The 12,353-nt window shown below is 37.4% G+C and overlaps 1 protein-coding gene across 1 annotated transcript in view; it reads left to right on the top strand.

Moving 5' to 3' along the window:
• The window catches only part of LOC138154312 (chymotrypsin-like elastase family member 2A), a 61,011-nt gene that overhangs the window by 25,662 nt on the left and 22,996 nt on the right, over window positions 1–12,353 (top strand). Inside the window, exon 3 of the mRNA XM_069078942.1 lies at window positions 11,590–11,687. Coding sequence (XP_068935043.1) covers window positions 11,590–11,687 — 98 coding nt within the window. The remainder of the gene's footprint in view (window positions 1–11,589; window positions 11,688–12,353) is intronic.

Below are 12,353 nucleotides of genomic sequence, written 5' to 3'. Positions count from 1 at the left end.
CACACACACACACACACACACACACACACACACACACACACACACACTGACACACACACATACACACACTCAGACATAGGTTAATAAACTCTAGTGTAATGGTGATTAGAAAGACAATATGACCTGTGGTTCTTAGTTTCTCATTTTATAAACATTGGCAATGCTTTCTAGGTTAATTCTACAAGTACAATTTGTGTCCAAATGAATCACTGGAATTGGGCAGTCTTCTGTTTTGACAGAGCTTAAAAGATTCTCTGTCACATCTTGGATTACATGCCCAGAAAACAAGCAGACTCCTTTATTGTTGTTTTGAACAACAGGTAGACAAACAGCAGCCTCAAAGCACATCAGTAGGTGTCACCACTATTCTTCTCTTGCTTGGACCCCTACTGACTGATCTTTCACTCAATAGCCCCTGTGGCATTGCTGTATCACCCCTCAGAGGGCACTCAGATATTTTATCCTCAGCGAGTCCAGCTCCTTCCTCTTAAGCGAGTCCAGCTCCCCATCCTTGTAGAAGAGACTCACCTTTGTTTCTCACATGCAAGCATTTAGCAATCCTTCCCCTCTTCTTCTAAGTCACGTTTTTCCATCTTCTAACCTTCTGACACAAGATTCATGTGTTTCCTCAGATCCTTTTATTTTCTGTATTTTCACACTAAAATCTGTGTTTTTAAAGAACAATACATTGCTCCTGTTGCTGTTTCTGTTGTTATTGTTTGTGCTTTTAAAAGAAGGTGATGTCTTAACATATGCATGAATTGGATTTAAGTGAGACAGAGTTGCACAACCCTCCTCATTCTCTCTTCCAGAGATGTTGAATTTCAGTGGCAAGACACAAGTTGGTACAACTGACTGCGGCTTGGAATGCAGTTGATGACCTTGGTGTCTTCAATGTCTGACCAAGCTCTAAGTGCCAGAAACTGACAGTGTAGGACAGACAGTGAACGAAAGAGTAGGGCTAGGCAAGCATCATTGGACAACAATGCTGGCTTAATGGAGTAGTATAGTTGATTATATATCTTTCTTGTTTATTCATGGAAAGTTTCACAGTAAACAGGATCACCAGTTTCTCAGGAATGCACTCAGCTAATTATAGATATTAGTAAAAGACTTTGACTACCAAGCTGATTCCTGCATGCCCAGACTGCTTGTAGGAGACACAGCAATATTTCTTGATACTGATTGCCAAATATTCTTTAAAAGGAAAAGATATGGCCCACCTGGCCAGAGGGGACTTTGCACTCTTCCAGATTCAAACAAGTCAACAAATCAGGCCTTGGACATAGCTCAAGGAGTCCTTGAACTTGAAGAAAGTCACAAGTCTCTGGACTCAGACACAAGCTCAAGAATCTGTTAGACTTGGCCTCCCATATCTCCCCCTTTTTATTATGTAAATTTAGCTCATACATTTGAGTTGATAATGGTTTCAAAGGCTGTGACATCAGCCTGGTCACTGCAGTAAGGCAAGTACAAAGAAATAATACAATAATCAATACAGGTAAATATGTAAAATAATAGACATCAAATTAAAAGGAGATAACTTTAACAATGCTGATAGTATGGTGTTGGCAATTTTCCTGAATCAATTCCAGAGCAATGACAACTTTGGATGTTTTCTGATATACTTCATAATATTTGAATCATGCTAAGCACCAAGAAATTGGGCACATATTTTGACCCAAGAAACATTAGGGTCAGAGCTATTATGTGGTAAAGGAGTTACACAAATATATTTATATCTATAATCACATCTAGGTAACAGTCGAGTTTTTAATGCTTCTAACTCATCACCTAAATACAATACTCATCGGTCCTATAAATCGGTCTTATACAAAAGATCCTTATCTATGTCCTCTTCTGTCTTAAAGGCTACAGAAACATTTTTTGGTAATTCATTAATATATTGTGCAGTTTGGATTTCTCTTCGTAGAGAAATTGCAGGCACAGTGGTTGAAATTATCAATAATATTAGGGCAGTGATTCTAGTAACAAGAAGTCTTACAAACCTTTCACCCCCCCCTCCCTGTTTTTTTTAGAAATCAAAAATCATATGTAATGCATATCCCCCTGATGTTTGATACCAAGCATGAGTTAGATTAGTTGGAAAAATGACAAATGAAGGTTGTTCAACAATTACTACAACAGAATCTCTACTAGATATACATTGAGTAAGAGTACAATTAATGCAAGTAATATTTCATAGAAAGAAGTCATACATATATAGGTGTATCCATAATCACATCAGAGAAGGAGTCTAGTCTTAAGTGTTTCTAACTTGTCCCCAAGATACATGACTAACTATTCCAACAAATTGATTTTATAAATTATGTCTTTATCTATAGATTCTTGGATTTTTTAAGCCAGGCTAACATTCTTTGCTAACTCATTCACAAATTAGAAATAGAAGACACGGTTGTTGATACTAATTGATATTGCTATGGCAATTAGTCTTGTGATTAAAAGTCCAGATATCACTTTTTTTCTACTTGGAGAATCAGATATTATTTGAAGTGCATGTTCCCCCAAAGTCTGAAACCAATTATGAGAAAGATTAATGGAAAAACAGCAAAAGAGGGTTGTTCTAAAAACAGTACAATGACATCATAACCACTAATACACTGTAAAAGGGTATAATTAAAACAAGTAATGTTCCATTAGAGGGTAGTATTATCTTGTGAAAAGGTGAGACACTAAGCCACTTCTTCTTGGGTTGTCTTTGTGCAAGGGATCTCCTGATCCTCTTTCTCCGAATTCTCAGTTTCTGCATCTGGGCGGTGAGTTGTGGAACACGCTCGGACATTCTGTTCTATCACCCTCACTGGTCATTCAGCAGCTTCCGAAAAAAACATAAACACAGCCTCGCCCCCACGTTAGTAAAGGGTCAGGCCCTTCCCATTTCTTTGTTTGGGGATCTCTCCACAATACCTTCATTTGGGGAATATGCACCTTTTCAAATTGTTTTTCTTCTAGTGTATACTCATTTTTAGTGGTGTTTAAAAAATTTAGGGTGTATAAGACTGTAGCTAGATTCCTTTGTGGCATATTAGTCCAAGCCCCCATTTTTATTTTTGTAAATAGGTAAATAGGTTTCTATATCTTTAATTCTTCTCTCAAGTATAGCTTGACCAGTGGGATTATATGGGATGCCTGTAATTAACTTTATTTGAAAATGATCATAGAAAGATTGAAATTATTTGCTAGTGTAAGTGGGGGAATTATTGGTTTTCAATTGTTTTGGAATACCCATTGAAGCAAAAGTTGTAATATATGGTTAATTACATTTTTTACTGCTTCCCCTGTCTGGAGGGAGGCAAAAGTAAAAGAAGAAAAAGTATCTATGGTAACATGTATATATGATAACTTACCAAAGGGAGGATAATGAGTCATATCCATTTGCCAAATATGGTTAGATTTAATTCCCCATGGGTTAATGGTGATAACTGGAGAAATAGTATAGATAACACATTGAGGGTAGTTTTTAAGGATCTGTCTAGCTTGTTCCCTAGTAATATGGAATTATTTACAAAAGGTATGTGCATTTTTATGAAAATAAGAGTGAGATAACATAGCTCTATGAATATTTGGGGAGAGAAGGGTAGGAAAAACTTGAACTTTTTGATCATGGTCATGTTATTTTGGGAAAGAGGGCCAGGAAATGAAGAATGAGGTCTAATGTGGGTTATATAAATAGGTTGTGACCTCTGTCTTATGAGAGCTTGTAATTTTTTAAAAAGGTTAAAAAGATCTGTATTTTGTGTGTGTGTTTAAGTTTACTAGTTTTAATATGTTGACACATGTATACTGAATATTTGCTATCTGACATAATATTGAGGGGAGAAGAAGAAAAATCATTTAATGATAATAGGATAGCTGAAAGTTCTGCCTTTTGAGCAGAAATAAAGTAAATATTAATAACTTTATAATTATTAGAATCAATGTAGTAGCTTGTATTTCCAGAACTGGATCCATCAGTGAAAGCTGTTAAACAAAAGAAGTTCCTGACTTGAACCTTAAAACTGAATAGTAGACATACATCCTTGTTTCACAAAACTTATTTAGCCTCTGATTATATTCATTTTGGAAGAAAGAGATACTTCAGAAATTGAATCTTTTACCTATAATAAGTTTAGACACTACTTTAACTCTTGCTTAGGCCATGAAATGACTATATATTGAGATCAAAACAGCAAAATATGTCCTACTTTACATTAAGTTAGCAATAAATTATCTTGGAAATGGAAGTTTTAGTAAGCCTCCTAAAAATCACACTCGAGATTTAAAAAATTTTTCTTCTAAAAGTATGTCCCCTTCTTTTAAAATAGTTTTAACATTTATAAATGATCGCTAAACTTTTATGAAGAAAATTAGTTGAAAACTTTTAAAATGATAGCTTTTTTTACCTTAAAGCAAAAACAAACTTTTAAAATTGAGATTCATTAAAACTAAGTTGGCATAACATGTCATTAAGTAATATAAATTCCCAAAATATGATTCAAAAAAAACTAAATCCCTAGTTAATTGCAGAATTCTTAAATATCACAAAGTTTTTTTAGTCAAAAAAAGGTATTGTAATTGAATCTTATAATGGTAACAGTTAAGAAGCTGATCACAGTATTTTTAAAAGCTACTAGTTTTAGAATCCCTTTAAATGACAGGAATATCTTAAGATGAGTCTTAAGCAGTTTGCATAAATTTCTTTACATGTTCTAATTCTAGATGAAAAATAGCATTAGATTTCCTACTAAGATAACACAAAAGAGCTCATATCCATTACTGACAACTTGCTCTGATCATAGAAATTTGCTGTGGAAGGAAAAAGTAGGAATATGTGAATTAAATATAGTCTCAAGTGCTTTTTATCTTAAAAAGCAATTTTCACCAATCACAGCTTAGAGCAAGTTACAGTTATTTTTATTCTCATGGAGCTGTAAAAAGCAATAAAGATTTACTAGGTCTCTCATACATAAGGGATGCCATTTAACATCTTTCTTTCTCAAATTTAAACTTGTCCTGGCATAAAAGCCAATTGTTAGAAATCCCTTCTACTTATTGTACATAGACTTGCAACTTCTCAGCAAGCCAAATTCATTTTTTATGAACTACATATCAAAAACAAGTTCCTTTCCCAGGACTGATGACCTTGTTTATACAGATTGTTTCCAGGGGTACCTAAACCCTCCTTTCCATGAACAATTTTAGGTTTTTCAAAATTTACAAGAAGCTTCACAGGATTTTTTCCTTACATAATTACAAATAATTGCTTTTCACAAGCATACCTTTATGAATATTTGATTCATACAATAACTCCAGGTAGCTTGGTTAACAATCTCACATATTTCATAAATGATTGTAAAAAAAATCTTAACTGAAACTTCCTTTTAAACAAAGACAAACTTAAAAGTTTATATTTTCTTAAATTACAGTACTTCAAAATATTATAGCACATGGTCAGAATACTCTATTTAATCATTTTTCTTTTCCTATGACAGTATAATTCTTAATTTAATAGCATTTAGACTATAAGAGAAACTGCTTCTCTCATAACGATGATAGCCTGGTGTCTAAATTTAAACTTTGAAACCAAAATTAAGTAATTACCAAACTGGTGACCTTAATTCAATCATTTCCAAATTGCTTTACACAGAAAATCATTCATCTGATAACCATTGGCATAAAATTCACACCTAAAGAAAATTTCAAATAAGGTTATCAAACATAAAACCATTAATTTTAGTTTACACAGTTTGCATTCAAATAGCATTTTTGTTTTATACCAATACAGATGGTTTCTAGGGCCTTTGGCAATTTTTCAAAATAAGGAGAATTGACATGGATGCTAAAGAGAGGCTGATGCTGGTGCCAACTCTTATACATAGAGGAGGAATGTTGTTTTTTTTTAAAGCAATTGGGGTTAAGTAACTTGCTCAAGGTTACACGGCCCTGTTATTTCTGGGTGTGGTGCTAAGTATCTGACCCCAGATTCGATCCCAGGTCATCCCGACACTGGGGCCGGTGCTCTTACTCGCTGTGCTACCTGGCCACCCGAGGAGGAATGTTTTGAATGGGCAGAACCGATCTGAATAAAATTTTCATGAAGTCTCTTCCTTTCCACATACAGTAATCAATTAACAATTTTAGATTTAAGTATTAAAACAGTAACTCTAAATAACTTAGTTAACAATCTTACAAGTTTCACAAATGATAGCCAAATTGTTTTTAGCTGTAACCTCCTCTTTAACTACAGGTAAAGATGTAAATACCTGGTTTTATAAATAGCAGATATAAAACATTATATAATAAAATAACTGTTTTTATGCAATTTTTTCCATCTTTTAGTTTCAACAAAATTCATATTAAAAGTTGCTTTATCTAACACTATTTCTGGCTTACAGTGATCACTTAATTTTTATAATATAAGAGAATTTTACTACAATTTAGGAAGGCCATAATAACACAATGACATTATGACATTAATTGCATTTCCAAATCATTGCTTACAAAAATTATTGATAGAAAATTGTGCTTATCAAGTGTGGAGGTTTTTTTTCCTCTCCTCACAGCTACAGAGCCTGATTGTGTATTCAGGGGGTTGAAAGGAGAGGTTCATCTGCTTGCCTAGAGGTGTGGACTTCAGGGTGCCCAGGGCTGTTGCCAATGGGGCCCTTGATACAGCTACTATGCCTCCTCCTTTTTGCCAGGTCGGGGAGGGTAACTCAAATTCCCTATTATTCTTCAGCACTCTCTTTTTAAATCTGATAAATTTTTGTAAAATGTTTTTAGCTGTTTTAACTTTTACTTCAGTAACTTCATTTCTATGTTTATTCCTTAAAAACTTCTTTGAAAGTGAGAGCTTTGGACCTGCCAAAGTGAGTGGGACTCTGGGAAAAAAAAAAAAAACATTCAGCGGCACCTTGTTCCCTCTCCCCTGTACTGGAGAGCTCAAAGCTTCACCTCTGGAGAAGTCACCCCCTGGAGAACTCAACTATTCATTGTGAATTTTCCTAGTTCATTTTTAGTTTGGATCCTCCTCTTCCTTCTTCTTCTCCACTACCTCTTCCTCTTCCTTCTCCTTTCCATCATCTTACTATCAATCCATCAAAATAAATAATGACTTATCAATCATGTTAGTTCTTTTTAAAAAAAAAACCTTCCTTTATTAATCTTTATCTTCAGCTGTATTTCTCCTTTAATTTTCAAATCTCCTTTGTGATTTTTTTAAGCTTCTTAATCTATTAACTTACAGGGTTTTTCAAATGTATACTCAAGTCATGAATCCTCCTTTTCTGCTTAGTAAATAAATATTTTCAGAGATATAAAGTCATTTTTTCACCCCAAACACATACCATCATGTCTCACAAAACAGGTGGTATTTGAACTTGAAGGACCAATTTTAATATTTTGCTTAAATATTTCCAAGGAAGCAGTTAGCAGATATTGGGAAGGAAAAAAAATGGGCAAACACCTTTTTTCCATCAAGTCCTGACAAAAGCCTCACTTGTGTTCTATATATATCTTGGCTGATGATACAAGCTCCAATTTAAGTAAGACCTTCTCTTTGGCCTTTCCTCAGTCTTAAAGGAAATCTAAGGAGGCAACATGATCAAGCTCCTGTTGGTGTCAGTGCTGGTGGCTGGAGGTAAAACTTGTGCCTGGGGGGAGTGGGGGAAGCAGGGAGTGAAAGGATAAGTGTGGTATAGCAGTAAGGAAAATCATCAGATTTGGAGCAGGAAAAATATTTAGAGGTCACTGGATCCAATATCCTCATTTTACAGATGAGGAAACTGACATACAAAAATGTTGAGTGACTTGCCTAGACTCACACAATAAATATCTAAGATGGGATTCTGATCGTGGTCATCCAGTTTCAAGGACAGCTCTTTATCCACTAACCCAGCAGTCTCTGGGGTTATACTATTAAAAATTATTGATGATTTCCCCTCCCCAAAGAGCTTAGGTGAGATTTGTCTGTTGATATTCACCACATTAGAAATTAAAATATCAATAATATTATAAAATAATTCTGAACTCATTGACCACCTGAAAGACTCTCAAAGACCACTCTTTGAGAACATATAGACCAGACTGCCTCATTTACGCCATGCCCTTACATACAGATAAGGTCCAGAGAGGTAGTGGCTTACCCACAGTTCAAACTGGTCAGAATCAACAGAGACAGAATTCAAATAAAATACTCTGACTCCTAATCTAGTATCTCTCCAGTACACCATGTTAACTTAGATGAGATTTATATTCACGAGGATCCCAGCTCAAATCCCATGTTAATATGTCTTGCTAGCTGTGTGAACCTAAACAAATCACTTCACTCCCTCTCTGTGACTTAGTTTCCCCTTCTGTAACATGGGGGTCATAAAATACATTACCTATGTCAAAGAGCAAGGTTAGCAGAGTACTTGATTTTTTTAGGGTGTTATAAGGAGGTGACTTATTGCCATTGAGTCACTTTGTTATGGGCTCTAGGCTCCTAGGTTACTTATCACATGGGTCATGTCTTCTTGGTCATTTTCCCTTCCATTGTTCTCAGTCTTGTGGGGTATAAAGAATTAGAGAGGAATTCCAAGGGATCACTGAGTTTTGAGTCAGGGAAATGGTCAAGACCACCTTCCATTATCCCTACTTGTCTGTGTCTTCTATCATCACAGGTGTGGGGTCAGAGCTAAAGGATGTGGCTATGTAGGCCAATGGGGTGGCTTGGTTTGATGATATCTGTTCTTTTGAACTCTCTCCCTATGTTTTAATTCTAGGCTATGGAGTCCCCACCTACCAGTCCAATTCAGCCAGGGTTGTTGGAGGTGAAGATGTGCTGCCCAACAGTTGGCCCTGGCAGGTCAGTAATTCCCCCCTTCCACAGCCCTAGCTGGAATTAGGGTTAGGAAGGATGGATTGTCATCTGACATACCCTACATTTGGCAGAGTGGTAAAACATGCCACTTTATAAGTGCATGCATTGTTAATGTTATAAAGTCACTCTTTTATAGGGAATTATTATGTGATAATCTGAATCACACGTGCACCAGTAAGGCTTTGCTATTTAGTAATTGCATTATTGATTTAATTGCTTGGGGTGGGAAGCAAGATGCAAAGGGAGATGGGAAATGGCTACTGTCTTAAACTTAAGGTACAATAATGTTTTCTCATAGCTTGTTCTTCTCCAGTCCATTTTCCCAAACCTCACAAAGAGCTCAATTCCTTTACCTAGAAACACCTTTTATAAATAGAGATAGAATAATAGGATGTGAAGCTTCTGAGTTCTACTTCACCTTTGACCACTTGAAGGAGGGGAGATGAAGAGGAGAATGGGGAACTCAGTAACCCTTCCTATATAAAATTCTTGTTATACTTTGGGCCAACTCTTCTTGTCTTCAAGGCTGGACCACTGCCATAGCCATTCTCTCTACCACCTCCTACCACCTTTAAAAGTGTAGGAAGAATATTTTCATCTGAATAAATGTCTAATAGCTGTCATCCCTCAGCTTTGCCCCCATCTCCACCAAATAAAGCTAATCCTTCCTTCCCAACCTTTCTTGAAGCTTTAAGTCATAGTGCCACACTATAAACCCCATGATGATTACAGAAACCTCTGGATGACAGGACTCCAGAACCCCATTGAGCAAATCACTGATTTAAAGGAGTCTTTAATACAGAATTCCAATAAGGCCCAATCTTCTAGGTATTCCATGGCAATAGTCAAATTCTTCCTCAATTCAGGAATGTTAGGCATTACAGTTAAAGCAAGTCTATCAAAGGATCTCTGTGCCTGACTTTCACCAACCTCTTTAACTGGATTATAGGATTCCATATATTCCTTTGCTCTTAAAGCCTGGGTACAAGCTATTAACCTATGACTCTCACATGTTTTCTATATACTCCTTCATTGGAGCTGGCCTTGAATCTCCCAGACCTCTGGTATATAGCCTTGATCTATAAACAGTCTATAATCACCACCCAGATTGACCTCAATTGTTCCTGGGTGATGATGGGGGGGGGGGCCAGGTTGCTGTAAGGTGGAATAAATTGAATAAACCATTCAAATCACACCACCCCATTTCAAGTAATTGTCAGGCTGCTAAATCCTGATACCTTCCTAAAGTGAAAAATCTCTTCTCCAAGTCCAGATTCCTTCCAGTGATTCCCAGATGATACAAACTGTAGGCTCTTCCCCATCCTGGATGATTATCCATTCCATCAATAACCTTCCTAAGCTGGACAGTCTCCAGTTGTCCTGATCTAGATCTGGCCACTAGACCCAGATGACTCTGGAGGAGAAAATGAGGCTGGTGACTGCCTAGCCCTACCTCATTTAAATCCAACTCACTCCAGTGTCATGTGTCCTGATCTCTTGGTCCTCTATGAGAATGGAGGACAAACCACAATGACAAAAAGAACAATCTTAACTGCTAACTAGGTGTGTTTGCAGCCTGGACATCTTCTTGAATCAATCAAAGACATTCCAATTAGGTGCCCCAAAAAGTCTGCTCTGACTGAGTGAGGTCATGCCCTGAGGAGCTCATATGAAAGGCAGAGCAAGTATGGAAGACAGGAGAGATTTCCAGGGTGTAGCAGTGAAGAGAAAGGAGTGGGGACATCCCCAGCAGAACCGACAGCAAAGGAAGAAAGGAAAATAGGACTGAGCTACTGCATAAAAGGAAATGATTAAGGATCTTGGCATTGAATTGGTGTTTATTGAAGTGAATGACTGAATAAGGACAAAACAAAAAGCCACTAAAATGGCTGAGGGATGAGGCAGCCCCAACTCTCAGAGGGAAGGGAATCTTATTCAGTAGAAGAGGACAAGGGGGAAGCAGATGGCACCACTCTGGTGCAGGGCCCTCACCTCCGCACACCTAGAGTAGTGAAATTGCCCCCTGGGGAATCCACTCGACTCAAGTCTCTCCAACACTCAGGCCATCCTCCATTCAGCAGTCAAATTGATCTCCTTAATGTGCAGGTCTGACCATGTCACTCTCCCCTCCCCTGTCCTCTACTCAGGAAACTCCAGTGGTTCCCTATCACCTCCTGGACCAAAGAGAAAAGCTCTTCTTGGCATTCAAAGCCCTTCCTGACCTAGCACCTTCCTGCCTTTCCAGTCTTCTAACACCTTACTCCCCAATATCTACTCTGATCTACTGACCCAGGCCTCCTGGCTGTTCTAACAAGACCTCCATGTCCTGGCTCCAGGCATTTTCTCTGGCTATCAGTTCTGCCTTGAATGGCCTCCCTCCTCATCTCTGCCTACTGCCTTCCCTGGTCTCCTTCTAGTCCCAGCTGAAATCCCATCTTCTACTGGAAACCTTTCCCAACCTCCCTTAATCCTATTACCTTCCCTCTGTCAATTGTTTCCTATTTATACTGTATGTAGCTAGTTTATACATTATTTGTGTGCTGTCTGCCCCATTAGATTACAAGCTCCTTGAAGACAAGGAATGCCTTTTGCCATTTTTAAACCCCCCCCCCTGAATTTAGCACAATGTCTATAGTAGGTGCTTAATAAGTGTTTTATTGACTAATTGACTGACTGACATAGACCTAGATTTCCCATAACCTTTATAGTCTCTGCTTTCTACTCAGGTCTCTCTTCAATATAATTCCAGTAGTCATTGGAGACATACCTGTGGGGGAAGCCTGATAGACCAGAACTGGGTAATGACAGCTGCTCACTGCATCAGGTAACTCTTCTAGGATTCCTATCCAGTCTATGTCTCTCACCATTTGCAAACACTTATTTCTGGAACTTGGGACCTGACTGATCAAACCTATGACCAGAATGTCTGTTTAACTTAAACTCTTTGAAGGAATCTTTCCTAGAGTAAATTGAATTCTCCTAGGATGTGGGAAGGAAACAACTACTGTTTACACTTTAGGATAAAGTCAGTAAAAAGCCTTTATTTCCTTCATAGTTCCATGTCAAGACAGAAGGAAGAATCAGTTGGCACATTGAGAAGGGCATCTCTCTAGGGCAAGTAGGCTTTTGAATACAAGCCATTGCCTTGCCAATATTTATAGTATGCAAAAAGACCTATCCATGCTACATTCCCAACCAATTAGCCACTGGAATTGGGGGACAATTTGTGTTTCAGAATAAGAGATAGAGATTTCCTGATGTTAATCTGTCATTGACCTCAGGGGTCTGAGACAGGGATGACTCTGTCTTTGAGTTGGTTTCTTCCATAACCAGGAGTAAAAAAAAAAAAGGCATAAAAGAGATTGGACTGCCCATTTGCATGGAAATAGAAGCAAATTATTAAGTAGAATTACTTACTTCAAGACAGGTGAAACACAATGTTTTCCCTCTGCTTCTGGTTTTCTCTCTCTCTCTCTCTCTCTCTCTCTCT

Source organism: Petaurus breviceps, unplaced genomic scaffold (genome assembly GCF_028583685.1).
Source record: "Petaurus breviceps papuanus isolate PSGF00001 unplaced genomic scaffold, PetGlider_PUasm1.0 91041, whole genome shotgun sequence".
NCBI classification, from domain to species: domain Eukaryota; kingdom Metazoa; phylum Chordata; class Mammalia; order Diprotodontia; family Petauridae; genus Petaurus; species Petaurus breviceps.
This window is presented reverse-complemented; position numbering and strand designations above follow the sequence as displayed.